Raw genomic sequence first — 25,101 nt, 5'->3', positions numbered from 1 at the left:
GGGAATACAGTGCAGCCTTTTAAAAAGAGACCCTACATAAATTAAAACAATATTAGTTTTCCCCAACAGAGCTTCTCAAATATGCAAAAGGCAAGCCTTGTATATCTTGCCAACCAAATAGATCTCTTCAGCTCCTTAAACTTTCTAATGAATGGTGCTCTGCTGTCTTAAGGATCTCCCACTTGGGGTCCTACTGTTCAAGGAGACCAGCAAGCCCTGAAGGCATTTGATTTCACTTAAGCTATGGATTCTCTTTGTTTGAGTAAGTAACAAAAGACAGTGGAAAACCTTCAACCCAAGAGTACAGACACTGAAACCAAAGCAGAGCAGATCAATGTCCAAAGTTTGCATCAGGACAACTGGATGGACATTTCTTGAGTCCTGCTCATGTTTCTTAGTGGCACTAAGCCACTACAGACTCAGGCTCCTCTTCTACCTGTGCAGTGAGAAGAAAGTATTCAGCAAAATTTGCACTGTATGAAATTCTATGTGCAAAGAGAGGCTTTAGACTTTTTTTGCTTCTTGTCTCCAGCACTCTGGTGTGCTGCTTTCCGTGGACAGCAGTCCTCCCCACACAAATGTCTTTACCAGCTACTGTTTCTCTAAGGCAGCAAACTGGCTTCTTTAATCAGAAAATCTGTAGAAGCACTATGAGCCTAAATGTGAAGATTTCAGTGACGCTTTATCTTCAGTGGCAGTGCAGCACATCAGTTACTAGTCCATCACGGACCAGAAACAAATGGTTATCTTCTACTTTACAAAACACCACTGATCCAAACCTTTGCTAAGGACAAAGCTACACCTGGATTTGGACTCCTGCTGCAGCAGAAATATGGGTAATTTTTATTTTTCAGGTTTCCATTCTCACCAGGAAAGTTGCCAATGTAAAGAAAACAAAACCAAAAAAGAAATAAAACCCCTCCTGCCCTGACTTTAGAACCAAGAACACATTTTGCAATAAAAATGTCTCCATCTTATAGCACATGGCTGTGCATGACCTTGCGTTTAGCCAACAAGTGGCAGTACACAAAACACAACAGACCCCGCGTGAAGCATGGTCACAGGGGGCAGCCGCCAGCACCACAACAAGGAGTGACCTTTTGGTCCTTTTGTGAAATGGTGTTTCTCTAGTGACTTCGTGCTGTGTTTCTGCAGCCCAGTTTTTGTTGCTTTGCTCTTATCAGGCTCAGATAAGCTGCAAACTCTTCGTATTTACAGTATGAGGTAACTCGCCTGCTATTGGCACACAAGATGGCATCTTGGCTTGTATCAGAAACAGCGTGACCAGCAGGTCCAGGGAGGTTATCCTCCCTCTGTACTCGGCACTGGTGAGACCGCTCCTCGAATACTGTGTTCAGCTCTGGGCCCCTCACCACAAGAAGGATGTTGAGGCTCTGGAGCGAGTCCAGAGAAAAGCAACAAAGCTGGTGAAGGGGCTGGAGAACAAGTCTTATGAGGAGCGGCTGAGAGAGCTGGGGTTGTTTAGCCTGGAGAAGAGGAGGCTGAGGGGAGACCTCATTGCTCTCTACAACTACCTGAAAGGAGGTTGTAGAGAGGAGAGAGCTGGCCTCTTCTCCCAAGTGACATGGGACAGGACAAGAGCGAATGGCCTCAAGCTCTGCCAGGGGAGGTTCAGGCTGGACATCAGAAAAAAAAATATTATGGAAAGGGTCATTGGGCACTGGCAGAGGCTGCCCAGGTAGGTGGTTGATTCACTTTCCCTGGAGGTGTTTAAGGCATGGGTGGACGAGGTGCTGAGGGGCATGGTTTAGTGATTGATAGGAATGGTTGGACTCAATGATCCTGTGGGTCTTTTCCAGCCTACCGATTCTGTGATTTTATTTAGCAGTTGGAGCTGTAACTTCCAGCCTGAGCCTCAGCTGGTTCCAGGAAGTGCCTATGGCCAAACTTTTCCTGGGCGCCAGGGCTGGCGCTTCCCCCCAGCTGCAGTCCAGCAGCTCTGTTTCTGGTCCTTTGCAGGCTTTCGGCTGAACAACCAGCTCTACGACATCATCACCATGCGCTACGCTGACAAGAACATGAATATTGATTTTGACAGCTTCATCTGCTGCTTCGTGCGCCTGGATGCCATGTTCAGTGAGTGGCTGCCCTGGTTTTACTGCACTGCCTCCCATCCTCACCCCCAAAATGCATTGTTGTACCCAAGATACTACTGCCCACACAAGCTTTAGTAACTCACATGCTTAGGAAATCCAAAATATGGCAGCCATCCCATACAAACACGTAAGAAAATAAGTCATTGCATTTCTCTTCGTTTTAGCTAAAGAGAAATATAGCAGAAATACTTGTGACCATGTAAGTATCTGCACAAGTCTGCACCGCTCAGCAGGAGCGGCACAATTTGGTTTGCTATCAGGATCATCTTTACACACACAGAATTTAATCTAATCTATATACTTTTCTTTCCTTGATTTAGGGGCATTCCATGCCTTTGATAAAGATGGAGATGGCATCATCAAGCTCAATGTACTAGAGGTAAACTGGTTCTTAGGAGTATTTTTAACACAAAGTAACATTAGTAAATTTTATTTGTATTATTCCTTGCACACATTCTGAAAGGAGCTGCTGAGTTGGTTTGAGATTGTCATCTGAGTGGCAGGAGTCTGCAAAACCTCCTAATAATTTGCTACCTATTTTACACAGAAAAAAACTGTAACCATGCTCTGCCAGCAACAGCTGCTCTGTAAGACTCCAGCTGGTGCTGAGGGGCACAGCTGCAGACACTCCATATCATCTTTAAAGCACTTCAAAAAGCTTTTGAAGTTGTTGGGTTTTGGTTTTTTTTATGAGGCAATTTATGTATCAAACATCCTTTCACTTAAAGCTGTTAACTGATAATAGGTAAAGAACTGTGTTAAACCCCTTTTAAATGCTTAAGAGGACTTAAAAGCACGTCTTCTGCTAGGGAGACCACAAAAAAACCCCCGTCACTTTTTGTAAACGAAGGAGGAATAAGAGCAAGAAGAAGTCTCAGACAAAGTCGCCCACTGCCAGCATGCTTCATATCAAGTATCATCAAGCAGCTGTTTTCCAGTTATAGGGATAGTGGTGCCTCAATGCAGTTTGTTAGAGGATGCCAACAATTGTTTCATCCTTTAATTGTAACTTTTCTTCCAGTGGCTGCAGCTCACCATGTATGCCTAACACCAGAGCCAGTGCCCACCTTCATGAAGAAAACAATCAAGGCTTCTGTTTTGAGCAACTAGCTCCATTCATCGCCAAGTACAAACGAGCATTTCCTAATTAAATGCCTTACTTGCAGAGATAAACAGTGCATGGGAAGAAGCCCTTGGAAAAAAAAAAAAAAAAGGCAATCATAAACCAGAAGGCAGACCAGTGTGCATATTCTGTAATTACTTTTATAACTTCCTGACATTTTCCTTTGGGCAACAAGGATTAATTTATTGATGACTCAATTAAGCTTTTTCTGCATGGTAAAGACACTGAGCATGCATCGTTTTGCTGCTTATGCTGACAACTGGAAAAGTCTCCTTCCCTCAAGTCAGGCAAAACTTGGACTGCGTTTGAACTGTGAAAGTCAGGTGTTTACTATCACTTTGTAATTAAGTCGTGAACTTTGTCCTGCTATTAGTACTATCATTTCAGCCTCTTTATAATCATGAGATTGTGCTAGTTACATTAATATTACACATCCCAATCACGTGCCTTTTTCTAGACGTGGCTGTGCAGGTGGGTTCTCTGCTATGCTAGAAATGGGGCACAACAGACTGCAGTACTTCGGCACATCTTGGTCTGGTGCCTCAGCAAAAGTATCAGAACTGAGCAATTTGCTCTTATTTTTAGTATCCCTATAGTATCTTAACTATGCCTTGGGCCTTTTAAATGTCTTTCATTGTAAATGCATCCTCAGTAACATCAAGAAAGTTGGTTGCTGTTGGAGACAGAAAACCTCTTACATACACAAATATATACATCTACGCAGACACTCCCCCTCGGGTCCTATTTCCTGACATTATTGTGTAGTTCTTTATTGCAAAACATGAATTTGTAGCAGAATCAGACACTATGTTAACGTGAACACTTTGGGAAGATTGTTAAAATGTGTAAGTACAATTAGTTTAATTGAATCAAAAATAAAAGCAACTGGATTTTGGCCTTATCTTTAAGGTTGTTTTTTGGTTTTCCTTTGAAAAAAACAGAGGAAGATAAAACATTAAGCAGTCTTCCATCATTCTGAATATACATCAGCTTTTGGAGTTTTATGGCAAGCATGAAACCAGCTTAATAGCTCAAACAATTGCCAGTTTGCTCCTTGAATACATTAAAAATAAAAAAACATTTGAGTTGAGAACTCCATTGTTACCAGTTTTAAGGATGACAGGCTTTCAGAACTGGTAAAGTGTTGATCAATATAAAAATGGAAGGAAAAACAAAATGTGCAAGAAAAGGTGTGAAGAGACCAGACTTCATCAGGAGAACCTTCCACTAAGTTCTCTGCTGGTGAAAAATAAAGCAATCCACTATTGTAAAACAAAATTGTAAAACCAGATCTTAGCACCAACTCACAAGTTATTCGGGTAAGTTGCATATTTAAGTGAAAGATTACTAAGAAAGAGAAAACCCTTTGAATATAAAGGTTAATTTTTTCACTCTTCCACTCTTTCAGAGTAAGTTAGATTTCAGAGTAAGTAAGAAAATCCTACAGTTTACCTAAAGAACAGATTCTCCTTTAAATGTAACCTTTGTTTTAACCCAAATTCAGTTTTTAAGAGAGCTGGAACAGAAGAAGCCTTGGGTTCCAGCCATGTGTTCTCTTCACTAAGCTATTATTTTCCATACAAAAATATGGCAGAGAACTTCCTGGTTAGGGTGTTCAGTGAAAAACAAAATCTATCAGTCAAAAGCTCAAAATCAAGATTTTTGAGCGGCAACTCAAAATTGGTCCTTAAAGTCCCAGTGAGTGAACTACCTACACCTCTAGAGAACCTTCCTTTCCAATAGGCCATGAAGCAAGGCAGTTTTGGTGGCACCAGCTGAGTGGATAGTTTCCACCTCTGCCTCATGACTAGGTCTGAGATTCATGCACATTGGGAGCAATAACTTGCAGCACTCCTGTCAGTGCTGGAGCTTCAAAGAGGCCTGATTTCACCCAGCTCTCTTAAAACAAGGAAAAAAATCTAGAACAAAGTCAAGGTCTACCAAATCCTGTGAAAGAATCACTGTATTCAAAACAAAGAAGAATCAGACTGACAAACCACAACAATATAAAGAATTTTTATTTTTCTTTTTTTCATCTTTTTCCATGTAAAGTTTTGTTACTATGCTCACAGCTTTGTACCAAAGTGAAAGAAGAAAACCAAGGTCAACCTGTGCACATGTTCTACACAGATTAAATTATTAAATACTCAATCGTGTTGTTTTATTCCATCTCCATTATTCAAACAGACTGTTTAACACTTAAGAGTAAAATGAAGTTTGAGAAGCTGACAGGTGCATATAACAGAATATACACCTACACAGTTTGCCCTTTACTTTGACTATTAAATATTTAACAAATAGTAGCTGAAACCGTTCCCTTATCCTTCCTCACGTTCTACAACTCAGGACGACTTAGACTGTTTGAATGACAGTACCATACAAGCCTGAAAATCAAGGTTCACCTGTACATGTCTGAATTTAAAAGAAGGAGAAAATATTTTCTCAACTGCAAATTTTTGTTTCACGGAACCTAGAGCTTATCATGAGTTTTCAGTTACCATTTACCATGGTCTGGCATTACTGGACAGCTTAAAAATGTGCATTAAGAACTACACTACATCAAACACTGCACAGCCAAACTCCTGGTATTTTTCAGAATTCAGCTCATGTGCTGATAATATGTTTAAAGTCTGCAATCCAAATCTAAGTGGCAGAAGGCAAGCAGAAGCTGGGATATTTAATGCATCTTTGTACCAATGGATGACGGCAGTTTTCACCCTGGCCCCTTGCACATACAGAAGCAGCAGCATTAGACCACAAAGTATTTTGTACTTTCAGTTAACTTACTTTTCCCCTTAATTTGAAGGAAAAAGGAACAATAAATACAGACCAGTCCTATAGTCCTAGTCTTATCATTCAATACACGTGAGGCAGCTGGGATTGGGGAAGGTTAAGCTTTGTGGCACCTGTGACTTTAAGTGATGGTTTTATGCTACTCATGCTCTCTTTTTGGAGCTCAGGCAGGGCTTGGTACGCCTATAGCAGAACAAGTTCTTCATGCCCTTGAAAAGCATGATATAAGTGGTTTCAGTAGCACCTGCCCTATTCTTTATATCATAAGAGACAATAATACCTCTGAGCACTTTTCATTTGCTGAAAAGTCTCATAGCCCAATGTTAGTCCTGCTAAAAAAGGGTGGTTTGCCCCTCAGAGGGCTTGTCATATTTAGTCAGTCATATAGCAAGTCCAGAGCTCACTATTGAACCTTTGACTAATAAAATAAACACAGCTAACCACAAAATAAACCCTCACTCTACTCACTCTTCCACTCACAGCTTTTTACTTGCATAAAAAACAAACTGAAAATAAAAATAGTTCTGAAACAGGCTTCAGGCATGCAGTACTGCTTTTCCTGAAAGTACTACTCTTCAATTTCACAAATAGTCCACCTTCCCGAAGTTATTACACTCTTAGACCACAGGCATATCAAGAGTCAAAACCCTAAAAGTGGCAAGACAAGGAAAGGATCTCATTAATGGCTACCAAGCCAACACATTAGCTTTAGAACTCTCTTCTGCAATTACCTCTGGGAGAAATGAACAGCCATTAGCAAAAGCTACAATGAATTCCAGCTGAACAAAGAGGAAACTCCCCAAAGAACTCCAGAGAAGCCTGGGAATTTCCACAGCTGCATCACAACCTCAGAGCAAATCCTTTTAAGATATTCTCAGGACAAAGCAGCCCGCATTTTTCTCTGAACCCCTGAACAATACTTAAAATAATTTCTAATTTATGAAGCAAAATTTTAAACACTCATACAGCTCTCCTTTTTTCCTGCCTCTTATCCACTTCACGATTCTTACAATATATATGAAATTACCTACAAAGTAACGAAAGTCACCACTGTGAAATTTCAGAAGCCCAGACTCAGGATCAGTAATTTCAAGGACAGATAAGGAAATGTCATGGTCTACAAGAAAAGGAAGTCTACTTCCATCAACTAGAAAAGATAAACCCAACAGACAATAAGGAATGCAAATAAAGTATAATGACTGTTGCAATATCTAATGAGAAAGATCTTTAAATGGCTGAAAGAATGTGAAGAATCCCAAGGGAGAAGTAACAAAATCTACTAATGCCATTTTTCAGAATGCTACAATCACTCCACATGCTTGTCCTCAGGACACACACCTCCACAGCTTCACTTCAAGTACAGTCCATGAAGGACAGCTTGAAATGTTCACACTGCTTATGCAACAGTTTTACATACTCCCTCTTTGTGGTTAAAAACAAAACCCAGAAAAACTCCTGAAAACTACTAAGTTTGGAAATGGTTTAAGTGTTATGCAGTTGTCTCTTTTTAGGTCATGGAAAAAAAAAATATACTTAGCGGCTCTAGAGCAATAAAGCCTGCACCACAAAACATTTAGACTGCCAAGAGATCTCCCTGATTTTGAGTCTCTTGAACTGCTTCACCCATAAAGAAAACAAAACCAAACCAAAACCACAAGCAAACACCCCAAAAAACCAAAATAAAATCACCTTCAAAAGAGCTTTTGAACTGAGCCACATATTGGGTTTTTTTCCTGTCCGCAAACAGCTTAATAAAAAACCCAAATTGCCACAAAAGCATTGGAACCTCAGAGATTCCCATGTCTCTGAAGCAGGATGCTACTGCACCTCATTCCTGTTTAACTCCTGTTTCACAAAAAAATTAATGATGAACAACGACAGAGAAATGACGCTTGGCTGTCAAGATAAGACAAAAATAGCGTGTGCTTCAGAGAAGGCCCTGAACTGTCTTGATTTGATGGCAAAGTGGAACATCTATGGGCTTCCCTCAATCACTTTCTTGCCCTAAAAAGTCTTTTCTGTAGTCAAACAATGAGTCTAGAACACTTATTTGGTCTATGGTTGGCACACCAAGCCTCGAAGTAGTGGTGAAAGATATGCCCAGTAAAAACAGTACATTCAATTTGTTTGAACAGCACTGCACTCATTTATAAGCAGCTCAGTTTTGACACCAGGTTATCTTTACCTTCTGTTAGTTTGAGGAAACTTCTACTTTTTTTATCCTGACAAACTGTTAGGTAAAAGTGAACACAAAACCTCTTGCTAGATCAGTCACTGTTTGAGAGAGAGAGCTCTTTGCTGAATTAGTGTCATTATGGGAGAGAGGGTTGCAAATGGAAGAAGTACAATTCAGTGAACTCAACAGGTGAAGTTTTCCACTCCAAGCGGCACCTGCAGAGGAACCCTGACAAACAAAGTCTTTCACTCTGCAGTGGCTCTTCTGTGGTACCTTCTGTGCATTAGTAGAAACAAGGCTTCTACATGTGATACGCAATTTGTATCCTCAGCTTCTGCTTGATAACTCTAGACTTTAAAATCGTTTAAAATCCTGCTCCACTCTTTCCAGCTGAGTTTTTGTGTATTTCATACAGTGCAAGCCAATCAAGCCAGTTTACAACAGAAACAAAACACTATCTAAGCGGATGCACACAGACAAGCGGTGCCTTTGCATAACCTCTTCACTTGCTATGCCGTGAAGATCTGGGACGGCAAAGCTCAGTCACTAAGATTCCAAGTAAAATCAGGAATCCATCTACAGTCTTACACATCAAGATAATCGTGGTTATGCCGGTATTTCACCACAACAAAAGCCGACACCACTTACTTCCTTCATGTACACAGGGACCTTTATTTAAGAAGATCAAGACTGCAAAGGATGTGAGTGGATGCTCCACTCTGGGCATCTTGCTGCTACTGGCATACCTCTCAAGAAATAACTGCTTTCCTTCAAATAAACAAAATATCTCAGGAGGTATATATATAGGGCAGTCTGTCACTGTATATATTGTGCCAGTCATAGCAATTTTTACACAAGGAATAAAAAATAATTTACAGTTAACACTAAAAAAATTAATTTAATCTGGTTCTCCATAAAACATCTTTTCTTTTCATGAAGAAACTAAAAATGTACACCAGATATTCAGGTTACACTGTTAGAATGTGTAATACTCTGGTTTGCAGAATTTTATTGAAATCAGCTAAAAAGAACTAGATACAACATAAGAACAGAAACATCAGATGCTTAACAGGCTTCAAGTTGAGATTGCAAACACCAGCACCTGTTGTAATGTAAGTTCTCAACACCCCTCTGGACTTCCTAAAATCTCTCAGACCATGCTTCTAAAAAAAACAAACAAAAACAAGGCAGACAAGGAGGGAATATTCTTATCTGTCAATGCATTGAAAACTTGCAAGAATCTTCCATTTCAATCAAGTCTTAATCGACCAGCCTCCTTACTTCTACAGAGTGCAACACAACCTGCAGTCTTTGTAGCAAGGCATTTCAGCCCCACTATTTTTGCATTCCAAGTGGGAAGAGGAAAGACTAGAGTAAGAAATTATTTGGAATAATTCTGATATATAAAATTACTTCCCAATGTGGGAGGTGAAAAGCTTCATGAGTCAATCCTGCTGTCATCCTCAGCATGTCTTTCAATGTGTCCTACAGCATCCTAGAAAAGAAGGGAAGTCAGCTGTTAAACAAACATCACCACCACAAAAACCTTTGCAAAAGATTCTTGAGGCCTCAGTGAAGTGACATTTTAGATAATACACACGTTTTGGCCTAAAGGTCCTTAAAATTTTTTTTAAGAAAATATTTTCAAAAATCAATGCCAAGCTATTAAATCATCTATGCAAAGCATCTCACACATCACATTATTCCAGGCAAATAAAAAGCAGATTCCTTTCTGACTAAAAGGTTGTATCAAATAAACACAGCATATCCAAAGTCAGTGCTTAATGAGAAATTAAGGATTCTACTTTTGCTTCTTAGTTCTCAAAGAAACTGCCTTCCATTGCACATTTTGAAAAGCATTCCACAGAAAGGTAGATTATATTACCAAAGAGTAAAAATTGGACTTTACCAATCAGTCAATAGGTGACAATCTTCTTTCCACCCACCCTCCAAGCCTTCCCACATCACTTCATCCCACTGGCCTCCAACTCTTCTGTCTCCTTAATTTTTTCCTATCTGTGCTAACATTTACCCAGTAATTTATGCGCTATCCTTATTTAAACATTGTTACCAAAACCAATACTGTGTGAAATCTAAACAGCATCAGCATTCAAAACAATGAAGGGGGTTATTCACAGATAAGAATTAAGCGCACAAAATTTGCATGAAGATCAATCTTAAAAAGAAATTTTTCCTACAAAAATTTAGTAACATCTTGAGTATAGTTTCCAAAGTTCTTCTAATATTTCAAGAATTTTATCACTTCCATGTCATATTTTAGGATAAAACTGTTTCAAGTTGACAATATCTCAAGTTACGATACTTAGCTGCAGTCTTCATCTGTCATAGGTTGACTTGAACCCTATTAGCCTTGTATGACAAACTATGCAGTTAAGCCTGTCAAGACTATAAAATTTTAACCCTTTTTAAGAAAACAGGATCAAGCCCCACTGTTGTGGTGACATAAATTACTCTATACTACCAAATGCAACCTCAATAGCTCAACCACATACCTGCTTGGAACCTTTTCTGGAAGTAAAGAAAGCATCACAGTTCTTCCAACGACATTTTAGGGTCTGAAAGTTTGGGTTTGTGTGGTCAGTTAGCAAGTGTTGTTTCAGATGGCCCACAACTCCAAAGATCAGTGAACATCCATGCCACTGGTAGAAAAAGCATACCAGAAGAAGCCAGGGAAAAAGAATTTTAGCTAATGCTTTTCTTCCTACAGCTTCACAATATTCTGCCAAGACTGTTCTTATGCATGCCACCTCCTGCAACTTTTTAATCTTCTTATTCCATTTCTATTCAGTTCTGTTTAATTACAACTTTACAGAGGTTCCTCCTGTCGCTAGCCAAGACTAAACCATCAGCAAGAATGGCAGGAGGAAGAGAGGAATTTGGCCTTTACAAGACTTAAGTCAACCTGAGACGCAGTCATTGGGAACTTAGAATTATGTAGTAAAGTCAGTCAGTTTTTCTACAGAACTCAGGGGAAGTTTTTGGTTTTACACAGTTACATGCCACTATCTAATATCTGCCAGAAGGAAAATTAATTTAAGATGCTATTACCAACTTGTCCCAAAGCATACACATATCAAAGACCGTGTAAAATGGAACCAGTGATTTATACTTTCATTTAACAAGTACGTATTTTAAAAATACTATTGACTTACTACAATCCAAGACTGAGTAGTAACTACCTCCAGAAAATTAGTCTAAAAGCTAGAATAAAGGTAGGCTAAAAACATTTTGCTCATTACCCAGCAACGATAATTCTGCATCAGATTAAGCCTCACAGCTCTCACGCTGCCATCATAGCATCCAGTGTAGATCTGTAAAACAAACATTTATGGATAAGCAAGCTGGGACTAACAGAAAAAAAAGGAAGTCAAATTTTGAAGGAGGCTTCAGTGTAGAGTATATCAGGTGAATAACAATAAGATAAGATATCAACGGCAAGGCTTTCAAATTTAAAAAATTAGTCTAACCTAATACTTCCACAATTTGAATTCAGAATTTACAAAACCCTACTAATGAAGAAGAAATGTCTCCATAATTTGTCATTGATAGTTGCCACGTGTGTAAAAGTTCAAAAAACTTTAAAACATAATGTTACTCTCCACTGAAGTGAAAAAAAATCAAGTGTAAATGTTGAATCTATTTCTGGGACTTAACCGGTTATATGTATATGAAAAGGGAATGGAGGGGAAAGATGAAGAACATCATAATTTCAGAACAATCAGATCCTGAAAAGGTAGGCAAAATGACATCTTAAAAAACATTTTTGTTAGGCAGATGCTCTACATAAAATTGTCCTTTGGAAATAAAATAGTGTCAGATGCTCATAATCCCATAAAGAACATTCATCATCAATAAAAGTTCTCACATACAGAAAACTCCACAAGCCAAATATTTAATTAGCTATTTTTGTTCAAGTTTTTTTGTCTCTTGGAAATTCACCACTAGGATATAATAGCCAACCTGCTGTGTGTAATTGACTACACTTTACTAAGGACCAATACAGAAAATTGTAATCTTTCATTCGTCACTAAATTTGTCACTTGAACACTGCTTTGACTTGAGAATGCCCAGAATAGACTACAACTGAGAGACAGTTAAAGCTTCTAACTGTAAGCATAAAGACCGAGCGCACTTAGCTCTCCATCGCACTAGCACAAGAACTGAAGTTTGTGCAGCCTGTATTCCAACTAGCAGGAGTTCAATTCTGTTAGACCTGATTCTTCCGTTACTACAGATCATTACTATACCTCTTATTTTACAATCTGAAAGAAATTTTGCAAGCAAATACAGGGACACAAACAAGTGCATTTAATGACTATTTTAAGCAAGTTATTTATCCTTAACTGCTTCTGAAAATTATTTTTTTCAACTGCATATCTTCATGTAGGCTCTATCAAAGAGGTCTGATTGTAGGTGAAGCTTTTCTCTGGCACTTGGGTGCCTTTCCTGAGTAAAAGTCAAATAGAATCAATGCTTGAAAAGAGGGAATATTTTACTATTTCTAGATTCTTCATTGCAATCATAACTGTAAACAGAACTACTGCGTTAAGACTACAGTAAGCTAGAAAGTATTTTTTTCCCAGACAACAATATTACATAAATACAAAGCTGTTACAGTAATTTGATTTTTCAGCTGTCATTTCCAAGTTCTTCTTAGACAAAAGGGCTGATTTTATTAGCTGAAAAAATTAAACTGTCTTGTATATGCTTGTGGAATCACAATCTTCTGAGTGAGAAAAAGAAAGTGAAAAGAAGAAAGTTACCATGCTCTTATGGATGGTCATACACATGATCATATCTGTGTGGCCTCCATAGACTTGCAAGCGGTCGTGTGACTTGAAAGAAATAGAAGCAGATGTTTAATAGCATGACAACTAACAGCCATTTTTCACAGACATGCAAATAACTATGCTCCCAAAAGCAGTATCCTGGGCAGCAACTAAACTTCCCTACTGGATTCCAAACTTCATAGCCACCATGAAAGGTCGCTTTTGCTTACATTGGTGAGTCTTTTTATCGAACTAAGCACTTGCTCTTTCAAGCAGACAAAACTAACATTTCCTTGCTTTTCTGAGTTGTTATTGTCTCAGGATAACCCAGGTTCTAAAAGAAAATAAGAATAATTCTTTAGGTTATAATTTCTTTAAATCATGTGTAATTTGGCTGGTGAGACAACTATGCATTCTGAGTGACAGGAAGAAGAGGAATGGACCAGAGAACAGTAAGCATTAAGACGACTTCTACCTGATTTCAAAATTGTTAATTAAAACACATTAGGTAAATATCATTAGTAACAATCTATTTTCTTACCTGTAGCTCATAAACACGAACAAATTTATCCAGACATGCCGTCACCATCACTTTCCCAAGAATGTTCACAACGGTTACTGCATGGTTATGACCTTTATAGATCCGTACCAGCTCTCCAGTCTGCATCAAGAAAAAGCAAAGGCAAATAGGTGTTAAGAGTTTCTTTTAAAAAAACAAAATAGTTGCACCTAACCTATAGAGTACCTAGCTTCAATGTTCACTATTAAAAAAATTGAAACATCCTTTATCAGACTTCCATTTCCTGTAAAGGCACTTTGATCAAATACTATTTCTACTTTTCTTTGCCCAAGTCAACGAAGAACCATTCCAGAACAATAGAAACACATGTCTATTTCTCTTTCCATCATGTTTAGCTACATGTGGTTAGCTGCATGTTCCCACCTATCCTGCAACTACTACCACGCTATTAGTACTAGCAGTATTTATGTAGCCACAAGGATCAGTGAGCAAATCTAGCTGAGGACACAAATATATCATTTCTTTTGTCAATTAAAATTTACCTCTGCTAAGTCTCTTAATCTAACTTACTGCATAACTACACATGCTTCTGCTAGCACAAGGGAAAGAAGATGTAAAAAGAGAGCAGAAGGCTACAGACACAGCATTCATGACAGGATAGCAGCTTTTGAACCAGTTACTTTGGAATGTTATTTGTGTTCCCTCAAGTGTTTCCTGCAGTAAAGAAACTCTTCCCACACCAAACTATCTCACACGGCTTTGCTCTGAATCCCTCCCATATTATCAGCACATTTGTGCAAGATCCCCAGATAAAAGCGAATTGCATATTCTAATACAAGAATCGGGATGTTTACGTTTCCCAAGCTATTTTGTCCTCTACAACCCTCCTTAGTTAGCTATAGTGCATAGTCACGTTGACAAAATCATGCGACTTCCTTTTCTGGAAGCTGCCCCATCAGTTAGTTGAAAATTCTGGAAATGCTTCATGACACATTAATTCATCACCTTAATAGCAAAAGTCATCCCAATTTTATGTATGAGACTTACGTGAATGTTATGGGCATGGACAGACTGATCACTGGAGCCACTGAATACCAGATCATTCACAACCTTACAAAAAGAAAAAAAAAAGGAGTAGTTTTATTTTTCTATCAAATACAGAAATGGGCAAGCAAAACATTAAGACATCAATCAATTTAAAGTTGCACTGCAGTGTTTCCAAAAGTTGACAGTCTAAAATCAACAGACAATATGAAAAAAACCCATGCACCGAGTTGTTTATATGAGAGGTAGAAAATGTACTATGCTAGTCTAATGACTTTTGACACTTCACAATTGACACTAGTAGCTGTTAACTTCCAGGCTAACTCATCCTACCTACAGTCTATTCTCAGGGACAGCTCAGCAGCAGATCAAGGACCAAGCAAACTGGATGCAGAATGGAAACACTGGATGTGCTCTGCACTTATTTTCTGGTCAGGTAAAAAAGACAGTGCTCTTCACAAGTACTAATCTGGAAAGGAAGCTTAATAGATTCATCACGGATGAAGAAGGGACAAGAGTATGCTGCCACACAAGCAGAACTAGGATAGTCCACACAGGAAAGAAAGGCTGTGCCACGGCACCATATTATCTAAAGTAACAAACACAATGCACGGAAGCCATCCCCTAATCTGTTACAACATAGTGGTCACAGTAAAGCAGTCAGACAAGCACATATTTCAGCTTGTAATCTCAGGAGCCAAGAAAACTATAAATAAGTGACAGTGATTCTTTTATTAAAAAAGAAGAATGCTTTGCTAGAGTTACATTTCCAGTTTCCTCTGAGGTTTGTACAATCAAGTTACGTGAAAATTAGCTTCGTCTTTTTTCCCCCAGCTTTCCCTCTGTTGGCAAACTCTAATTTCGAGATTTCCTGGATCCCCTAACAGGAAATAAATATGCTTCCTACATAGAGATTTACAATAGTTTTGTTGGGAACATGAGACGGCAGCCAGAGACAACTTTCCTACCAAATTACTCAAGTTTTTATCATTTAAAATAGAGAAATCCTTTCTTTCCTACCACAACCCACTCACTAGCAGATAAGGAAGAAAAAGAAAAAACACACCATTTTAAGCAGTCTTTGTAAAAAACGTATTTTCAGAGACACTTGCCTTCATGCAAAGTATAGTCTTGCTGTGACCTTCCAGGGTTCTGAGAAGCAGCCCATTCCGTGCATCTCGCACGCTGATAGTGCAATCGTAGGAGCCCACTACTAATAACTTCCGTGCTCCTTCCTGAGCTGTGGCCAGACAGCTCACTGCTCTAGGGCCATGGCATTCAAAGGTATCTAGCTGCTTGTTGTTCTGTTGGGGGAAGAAAAACTGGTATTTTAGAAAAAGAACTTTGCTATGACACTTAACTGCACTACTGAGTCCTTTTTTGTGAAGCACTTGTTACAGCATCTTCATCTTAACTAAGTTTCAAAATCAGGGAAATAACTCCTTGTGCTGGGTTTTGATTGTCTGTCTTTAAAAAAAACCCATTTCATTATTTGGCAAAGGTCCAGTAAGTCCTCTTTTTGAGTTAGAATAATGAAAGGAAATAGCGTTATGACAAAAACGCAAATCAATACATTAAGGATAAATTTGAGAAATTAGTCTAGAATAATCAGAAAAATAATTTATTTCAATAATTATTTTTATTCACTTTTATATATCATGGGAACCACTGATTAAACCACTTTGCCAGGAAACCATGTGAATGAGTCTCTTCTATAACTGCACATGGAGAAGGCAAAACCAGCAACACATTAAGGTGTTTCTCACTGCTTCTATAGGCAAGAAAGGAGGATTCACAAATAAGGAACTGTGTTAGAAATCATTCTTGACACATAACTAGTAGACCAGGTGGAAATATGCAACAATACAGCAGTTAAGAGACAAGCAACTGGAGAGAAGGGGAGATGGGATAGCTTTGGGCACTGACAAAATAACAAAGCAAAGGGAGCCAACAGTGACGATTTATACCAAAACACTTTAATTACAAATACACTCACTACTCAAGAGAATGAATGGAAAGAAACACATAAAGGAAAGAAACAGCATCACAACAGGCTGTTAGGTCTCAATATTTAAACAAACTAACCTTTATACTGAAAGTAACCACACTGCCATTTGCAAGGCCTGCATAAAGGATCCGCCATCTACTGTGTAAACAGAGCACTCGATCTTCCAATTTAAACTGCTCCATGCACACTCTGGTCTGGCAACAGAAAATAGTATTTGAAGTTTTTCATTAACTGAAAAACAGTTCAAGGAAAATAGCCTGAAGTGAATGATTTTCACCTACAAGCTGCATTTTTTTTTGAATCAACAGAGCTAGAGAAAAACATCTGCAAGTCTGGTGTTACGTGGCAGTTTGACACTGACTTTAATCAACTCAATCCCATCTTTGAGAATTGACTGTACTTCAGCAACTAGTTATAATCCTAAAAGCTTTATTAAAGTCACACCCTCTAATATATATAGACTATGGACTACATATATATAACATGCTTGAGACTGGGGAACATCATGGGGATTCCTCAAAGGGAAGTGCCATGTATCATCAGCTTAATAGTCAAAAGCTTCCAGCATTTTGCCCCTTGAAGCAGATCACTTTGTAGTCCAGTAAGGTCAGATCTGCCTTCCTATCAACTATCCTTAGTCTGCTCTACCACTTGCCCTAAGAATAATAGACACCTGTTTTCTCTATAGCTGCTCCACAAAGAAAGAGGTGCCTTCAGTGAGCAATACAGCAAGACAACTAAATATTCATGGCCAGACAACCACCACGTACTTCATTGTTCCCAGTATTTCAAATCCCATCATGCTGTTCCGGCAAAAACTCTGCTGATGAGCTAGCCAAAAGATTAGAGTGGTAAATCACTCAACAGTTTGTTGATTTTGGTTGGTGTCGCCCCACAGGTTCCACTCTAATGAAATACAAAGTGGGGTTCATGTCCAGTTCATAGGGATTTTAAAAGGCTTTTTTTTTCCCACTTGTTTTTGCAAAGAACCATTCACATAAAAAATGTAGTTCACGTTAACGCCACATAGTTTGAGTACCTTGATATTGTAACAGTTGATAGTGTGGTCACTTGAACCAGTGTAGAGTGCAGCATTCTTCCCATTTGTCTGAGTGACCAGGAGGCAGTTGACTTTTGAAGTATGTCCTCCGAAGATGGCCACGCACTTCCTGCTCTAAAAAGGAAAGCATACAGCCTATCAACATACAGGCCCATAATGCCTCTTGGGATTTGTGTCCAACTGTAGGGTAGGGCAGCTAGCAAAAGCAGAATACATGCAGTAAGCAATCTCTTCTTACCCCTCTCACAGGGAGGTGGGGCGGGGGAGAGGAAGAAGATAGGTTTGAAGAAAATAATAGAAGAAAAAAAAAAGTGCTTGAAAAAGCAACTTTTTCCTTAACTACTCAGTAAGACTTCACAAAAGCAAAATTGCAACCTCCTGCCTGCAATTAATGTAACACTATTCCCACAACCTTACTTACAACCAGATTGTAAGCACAAACAGTTTTGTCGGCTGAACAGGTATACAACAAATTCCCAAAAATCTGAATAGCGTTCACTGCTGCCTGGTGGCCTTCAAAGCTTCCCTCTGTAGGTTCTTCATCCTCACCTGGCTCTGAAGACACTTCTGTAGGACAGAGACACATGCACTCAGATTGTGGGAACACACTCAGGAAAATGCTACTGTTGTTTGTATTACCGAATAGAGAAACTATTAAAGTAAAATTTCATTGTGGGTCCCAGCTGGAGCCTATAACTGGCAAAAGTTAATATAAAATGCCAGAAAGACTTTTATAATAAAGTCCAAAATGATCTTTAAAATAGCAAAATGATTGTATTAGTTTGTCTTACAGCTCTACAGAGACTGTAAAGCAGACGTGTTCGTGTGGGAGGGAACAGAGGTGATGTGGAGGGGTCAACACAAAGTATTCAGTGTGAGATGACATAAGTGAGTACACAGCACTTCCCACTTCAGTTTTTAGCACAAGTTCTAATCTTCAGGGCAAAATTCTCCTCCAGAAGCAGCCATCAAACCTTAGCTGGAAGTCCTGCAACATACTATACACAAAGTATCAGAAGAGAAGCTTAAAAGATATACCTGATGAGTTCTTTGACCCTCTTAGGGATGATATGGAAGTCTGTGTCCCAGCCACACTGTAACACAGAAATAAGGAGTAGTGAGATTGGACTTTGCACGTTCATTCTCTGATGAAATATTAGTGTAAGTAATACAGGACAATACAATACAACACTCTGCATTTAGTAGAAAACAGGCTGTGATAGATAGGCTCAAAAGCAAACTTTCCACACAGACCAGTCTTGTTCTTGTATTAGAGAAATTGATATGGAACAAGACAAATTTATTTGTTAGACCAAAAAAGCAAACTCTATTTTCATTTTCATTCCTGAATGAAATTAAAAGCTGTTTTATAGAATTTTATGAATTGGAAAAAAAAATACTGAATACTTTATAATGCTTTTACTTTTGAGAGACCTACAATAATCTCACCTTCTTTTTCCATCATCCATATAATTTGTGCCAATCTCGCTAGTAGAGCTCACTTCATCATAACCAGAGCAAGATGCCAACAGGACTGCCTGATCCACAGAGTTGCGTGAATCCTTCTTTGATGGACTGCATGGTTTCTCATCTCCTGACTCTGATGAGCCAACATCAACCACCTCACACTGGGACGCCGGAACTTCCAGGAGTTGCAGAGAAGCATCACTGTCATTCTCATCTTTGTTTCGTGCTGTTTGAGCAGTAGCTCCATCCTCCTGTCTTGGAGGAATGGATGTAGTAACTTTTTCTCCTTTAGGGACCTTTCCACCCTTGACTTTCCGGACAGGTTTAGAGTTGATTATATCCTGTTCTGTATCACTGTTCTCTGGCACATGGGCTGCCCTCAGAGTTTTCTTCTTCCTTAATTTTCTTCTCCTCCTGTTCCCTTTCTCTGCTGGGACTACAGTGGTTACTGCTTGTTGCTTGGATGGTTCTGCTGACAATTTGGGGGTTTTATCCATTGGCATTTCTAGAAGGACTGAATGCTTTGGAAGACACGTGCTGCACTGATCCAATAAAAAGTTTTCAGTCACCGTATCACTTGCTTCTCTCTTGCTGAAAACAGACAGTGAATGAGCACATGGATTCTCAGGAAGTTCAGCCTTTCTTCCATCCCCAGCAGGCTTGAGAACATCTTGATTAGTGTGTTGTAAACAAGTGGTCAGCTCTGGTAGGGATATAGTTGCAGAGATAACTGGATACACTGAAGTTTTCTGCTTGGTCTCTTCTGAAGAAAACAGACTAGTGTTATATTAAAACTGTACAACAATAAATATTTATGCAAAATTGCTTTCCTGCATTTTTCTGTTTAAACTTAGTTGTGCATATCAGCTATATATTCCTACATGTTGCAAGTTATGTGCACACACATATCTTGTTTGTTCCATTTTTAAAGAAAACTATAAACCTGTAGGTACATATGACTACGATTTGCATGTGATTAATTTAAAAAATGTGGAATACACTGGTGTATAACATAAAAGAAGTCCTACTTTCCAAGACTATTAAGGTGACAAAGTCCTACACAAGTTAATGGGAGCTCAGCCCTGCACAACAGGCTGCAGGTTTGAGACTGCTTACATTCTTCTGGGGGAGAAAAAAATAATCTTTATTTTCTTTAAGTTAGTTCTCTTTAAACAAAGAGAAGCCCCACATACCATCCTTCTGCTTCACCTCTTCTGCTCGTGAAGCACACAGAGCACTCTGGAGCACAGAATTCTCATTTCCTTCTAAGCCTTTTGGAGAGACAGGTTCTTGTTTAACTTGTACTGAGGAGTCAGGAGGAGTGGTAGGTGTGATGCCAGAAGACTGGAATGGTGACGACATGTTTACATGAGCAGAAGCTCCCAGGGCAGGTAGAGAAGAAGATACAGCGTCCAAAAGAGGCAGGAAGGAGCCTGCAGGCATTAAGTCAGCTGCAATCTGAGATTTACTATTTCTTCTCTCATTTAAGACACTGCAGGAAAGTTGCTCTGACAGTTCAGAAGGTTCATATGTTTCTAATGGCAAAAGGAGAGAAAAAAAAATAAGTAAAAAATGTTCATATTTTGCAATAAAATTTAGTGGCACCAGGAGCTCATTTTTTGTGCACACAGAATCAAGGGAGAAAAATGTGTAAAAAAAAAAGCCACTAGATGGCACTAGCAAAGACCACAGATCACACTTGAACAATGAAGATTTCAATACTGAAAGCCTACAGTTGCACATTTTAAATGAGTGAATTCATTAAATGCAAATTTTACAAGACACTGCATTTAAAGACTACGAGTCAGCATTCTACTCTTGTAGTTTTTATGTACCTTGTAGGCCCTGCAAGATCTGGATTCTCTGACTTCTCAGTGTACTCATTTCCATGGTTATCTGCAAAAGAGTTGTGGTGTAAGTTAACCCTACTTAAGGTAGTTTTTCAGGCTTCTAACTTATATTTCAGACAGTCTCAAAAGCCCACTGTTACCTGTTGCTTTAATACAAGGAACTGCTGAACCTCAACATATGCAGCCTGCAGGGCAGCCCTAGCCTGCAAGAGACTGCTGTCCACACTATGCAGGGACTTGCTTAACTCTTCTTCTCTCAGCGAAATAGCCAACAACTGGTCTACCTGAGAACGTTCTGAAAAAAGAAAGAAAATGTAGAATATAGTTATACTTGCCAATACATAAAAATACATCACACATAATATCTCAATAAACGCTACCACCTCAGAACGTAAAAATACATTAGGTGAATCACCAATAGTCATACAAGAAGCTGAAAAGGAGTATCTATGCACAGGAACATCTGCATGAAAGAAGAGCAAAGTATTCCACTTCACAGGATCTCAACCTTGACTTCGATAACTTCATTTCCATTATAGCTTTGCCAGCACTGATTTAACAAAGTTGTTCTCTCCCACAAAGATCTTTCATTGAAGCACGTGTGTACATGAAGTACAGACACACACTTTCCACTAAAGTAAAAGGCAGAGGCAAATTTAAGCTTTAAGAATTAAATTTTTCAGTTAAAGCAAAGGCAGCTTAAGAGAAAAAGAACCCAATGATAAAAATTAATTTCCTATCCGGGATAGTTTTTGGGCTGCAAGACTCACATTTGCAGCCTCCTGAGAAAGTGTCTTGAGCACCGTACTCATAAAAAGTTCCTCCTACACTCCTTTCTAAAATCTTCCAGCATTACAGAGACCGTCGAAGCAAATTAAGTTTCAATTTGAGCAGTGCTTAGTAGATTTACTACAATAATGACGATGCTGAAGTAAGGCAATGGTAAACAGATTTTACTAAGTCAAACGTATTATTAGTCTCCATAATAGACACTAGTCATTGAAGACAAAGGCTGATAAAAACCCACCCTCACAAGTAGTGCAATATTAGTTCCCACGAGAAGATCCATATTAATTGCCCTGCATTTCAAACAACTCTTTATATAAATAAACAAAAAAAAGAGAAAGCGAACATGTAAGAGCCATCTTCTTGACCCTAGAGCTCCCAGATGGTGATGCCATCATTGCTACCAAAGAAAACATCGTATCTAAAACACAGATGGTTCATTTTGATATGTGGTGATGTGGATGTGTTAGGCATGTTTCAGAAAGACCTGTGTAATGCCAAAATAAGAATTTTCTTTGGTCAGGAGCAGGAAGAAGTGAGGCATTTCAAATTCATTTCCATTCAGGACAGGGAAGAGCCAAAAACCAAAAAAAAGTCTTGCCAGAGATGTCAAATCCAGAACACAGCCCAAGCTATGCAGAGTACAAGTTCTGTGGTAAGATCACTCAGAAGCAGAAAGAGAATGACACATGGCTGAATTAAAGGGCACAACAAGTGCATCTCCCTTTAGCACTTCCACACAAAGTGGCAACAAACCTCTCTTCCTCGAGCAGGGGAAAGCAAAAGCCTCATCTCTGCAACTGGGAATATGAACTGCAAGCAGAAAGGAAGCACTAAGTCTTCTCTTACAAATAACCTCTGAAAAATTAAAGTGGCGCTCTTCAGAGAATGTGTTATAGGTCTGAGAGCAGTTCACTCCATGACCTTCAGTAAGAGCCCAAGAAGCACGGAAGTAATGTTAAGTACACTTTTAGCCAAAACAAAACACTACCACATATTTATAACCTCTATACCAGGTATACTTATGTATAATATTCACTCACCTTTTTTACCTTTGAGTTTTCTTCTCTTATTCTTTCTTTCTAGACTAGGGATCTCAGGAGAAGATCCCTCCTGCAAGTGAAATAATTTATTAACAAAAGTTACAAGAGCAATTTTGCCTAAATCAAGGAGTGAAACATACACTGTCTTTTCAAGCACTACTTGTACCCTCAGGGCAGAATATACATTTCCTTAAAAGAGGGAGGGCAACTAAGTGCCATGTTTTCATTCCAACTAGGAAGAAATGTTAAATAAGCCTACAGCCTTCTACTTCCTCAAATCTTTAAGACCACTCCTGGGCCATATTTTCTGCTCTACAGTTTTAGTTGAAGGTCTAGAGGATTAAATCAGTGAGGAATTAAAATCATCACTTTCTGCGTGTAATAACACCATTTTGAAGTTTTTGATCAGAAACAATTTTTTTCCCTTTGGAAAGTCCAAGACAAGACAGTGAAAAAAAATCAGATTTAAGTATATAATTTTAAGCATATAATTTTGTAAAAAGGGTTGTCTTTCCTTGCTTGACCATAAAAACAGGAACATCAAAGCAAAACAAATTTTTGCTACAGCCTAGCTTCCATTTAGGTTTTGAAACACAAAGATCCTTGCTACAGCACAAAGTACTTTCATGGAAAATTTTTAATAGCTCTCATCTACAAACATAGAATGCCAGTTACCAAATCCAAATTAAAAAGCATTTGCCATTCCTACTAACTTAAAAAGATTAAATAGAAATCCTGCACTAGGCAAGCTAAAATGGAAACGATTCTTAAAGAAAATTAAGTCAAACAAGCAAATTAGTTTGAAGCTATAGGTACAAGACAACCAAACTGAGAAAGCCCTCTTTGCAAAGTTCATTCCAAGGTTGAATGATAATTGACAAGGACAAAATGCACACTTACTCCAGTTGCTCTCCGTTTCTTTCCAATTCCTTGGCTGTCATTCTGCTCAGTACCAGATGTGCAGCTACTATCCGTAGCTGCATCTATGCTATTGGACACTGCAAGAACTGAAGCATGATCTGAAGCTGGACGATTTGCTTCTGAGATTTCTAGCACATTCTGTTTTTCAAGAAGAGGTGTTCTCTTCTCTGGGCTCTCCAGGTTTTGTTTTGCAAGGCTTGTGAACTCAGAAGTGGTCTGTAGACTGTGTCTCCTTCCACTAGTCTCAGTTTTTTCAGGCATAAAAGGTGACAAAGGAAGAGAAGACGTCTCCCGTTTCAAGTCAACCTCAATGTCAGCACTTGCCTCATACCCAGATGTTATGTGATGTGAGTGGCTAGCGGCAATTATTTGCCTTTGCCCACTTTCTTTTGTTTTGGCTTGTTCACTGAATAAGCTGTAAGCAGAAGGATTTCTGTCTGTAATGACACTGCTTTCAGAAAAGCTACGTTTTCTGGCGGAGCCAGGCACTGCTAAGGAAATCCCTTCCCACTGGAATCCTTCCAGAGCAGACAGATCAGATTCTTCACCGAGTTCTAGACCCTCTTGTTCATTTTGAACAAGAGGTACCATTTCTATGCCAAACCTTTAACAAGATAAAAAAAGAAAAATAAGTACATATGTAGCAGGTCAGCTAAGTCAAGAAAAAACCTCACCCCTCCCCAAATGCACATTACTGCTTTAAGAGATCTGTCAACTCATTACACTGGTATTCTATACTTTTTTTCTCGTCTGGCAATGGACCATAGCTTCTGTGTATCACAAAACTAGATTTAGTGTCTAAGAACTGACAGCACAACTTCCAAGTCAGAAATCATATTACTATAAATATTCCAAACCAGGTTTGGAATAAGCAAATATGACATCTTTTCAAGATGCTTAAAAAACCTCAGATTTAAAGAAAGTTTCAAAAGTGAAGTATTTTACAATTTCTTCCTCTAAACACAAAACAAAATTGTGTATTAGATCAAAAGATTAACAAATAAAGAGGGAGCGTTTATTCTGCATGCAGCAATGCAAGCATTGGTTATGTCTTCAATAAATGAAGAAATAAGCAACTGTCACAGCACTGTTCACACCCTGATTGCATTTTTACATTCTTCCACTTAATAGAACTTGAAAAGTTACATTATTGGTGGTATTAAGCAACCACTTAAGACATTAAGCAACCACTATGAACTGATCAGTAACTTTTCTAAGCAGTAGACTACGATTATGTATCTAAGGATAGATATCCACAGCAGCAAGCAATCATAAAAACTCAAAATTACTTGTATATACAAAATATCATGGCACAGCAAGCTTCACTTGAAGTCCTAGTTTTAGGATTCTAGAATTCATTTCAGATTTGGAGAAAAACAATCCCTTCCCCCTCAAGACACACA

The 25,101-nt window shown here is 38.7% G+C and overlaps 2 protein-coding genes across 3 annotated transcripts in view; one reads left to right on the top strand and one right to left on the bottom strand.

The window, feature by feature from the left end:
* Positions 1-4,141, top strand: part of CAPN3 (calpain 3) — a 30,599-nt gene extending 26,458 nt beyond the window's left edge. The window contains exons 22-24 of the mRNA XM_069858047.1: positions 1,981-2,097; positions 2,438-2,496; positions 3,139-4,141. Of these exons, the coding sequence (XP_069714148.1) occupies positions 1,981-2,097; positions 2,438-2,496; positions 3,139-3,165 (203 nt within the window). The 3' untranslated portion in view covers positions 3,166-4,141. The remainder of the gene's footprint in view (positions 1-1,980; positions 2,098-2,437; positions 2,497-3,138) is intronic.
* Positions 4,142-5,240: 1,099 nt separating this feature from the next.
* Positions 5,241-25,101, bottom strand: part of ZNF106 (zinc finger protein 106) — a 39,892-nt gene continuing 20,031 nt past the window's right edge. Inside the window, exons 6-22 of one of the 2 annotated variants that reach the window (XM_069857989.1) lie at positions 23,678-24,302; positions 22,778-22,847; positions 21,089-21,243; positions 20,934-20,994; positions 20,292-20,633; positions 19,081-19,861; positions 18,670-18,725; positions 18,053-18,198; positions 17,611-17,745; positions 16,649-16,765; positions 15,676-15,867; positions 14,567-14,629; positions 13,541-13,660; positions 12,994-13,065; positions 11,470-11,541; positions 10,723-10,869; positions 5,241-9,704 (exon numbers count right to left, since the gene is read on the bottom strand). In XM_069857989.1, the coding sequence (XP_069714090.1) occupies positions 9,648-9,704; positions 10,723-10,869; positions 11,470-11,541; positions 12,994-13,065; positions 13,541-13,660; positions 14,567-14,629; positions 15,676-15,867; positions 16,649-16,765; positions 17,611-17,745; positions 18,053-18,198; positions 18,670-18,725; positions 19,081-19,861; positions 20,292-20,633; positions 20,934-20,994; positions 21,089-21,243; positions 22,778-22,847; positions 23,678-24,302 (3,211 nt within the window). In that variant the 3' untranslated portion in view covers positions 5,241-9,647. The remainder of the gene's footprint in view (positions 9,705-10,722; positions 10,870-11,469; positions 11,542-12,993; positions 13,066-13,540; positions 13,661-14,566; positions 14,630-15,675; positions 15,868-16,648; positions 16,766-17,610; positions 17,746-18,052; positions 18,199-18,669; positions 18,726-19,080; positions 19,862-20,291; positions 20,634-20,933; positions 20,995-21,088; positions 21,244-22,777; positions 22,848-23,677; positions 24,303-25,101) is intronic. The other variant, XM_069857990.1, reaches the window with a different exon arrangement.

This window comes from Phaenicophaeus curvirostris, chromosome 5, assembly GCF_032191515.1.
Source record: "Phaenicophaeus curvirostris isolate KB17595 chromosome 5, BPBGC_Pcur_1.0, whole genome shotgun sequence".
In the NCBI taxonomy this organism is placed as follows: domain Eukaryota; kingdom Metazoa; phylum Chordata; class Aves; order Cuculiformes; family Cuculidae; genus Phaenicophaeus; species Phaenicophaeus curvirostris.
The sequence above is the reverse complement of the archived record's forward strand: the minus strand, read 5'-3'. Positions and strand labels throughout refer to the sequence as shown.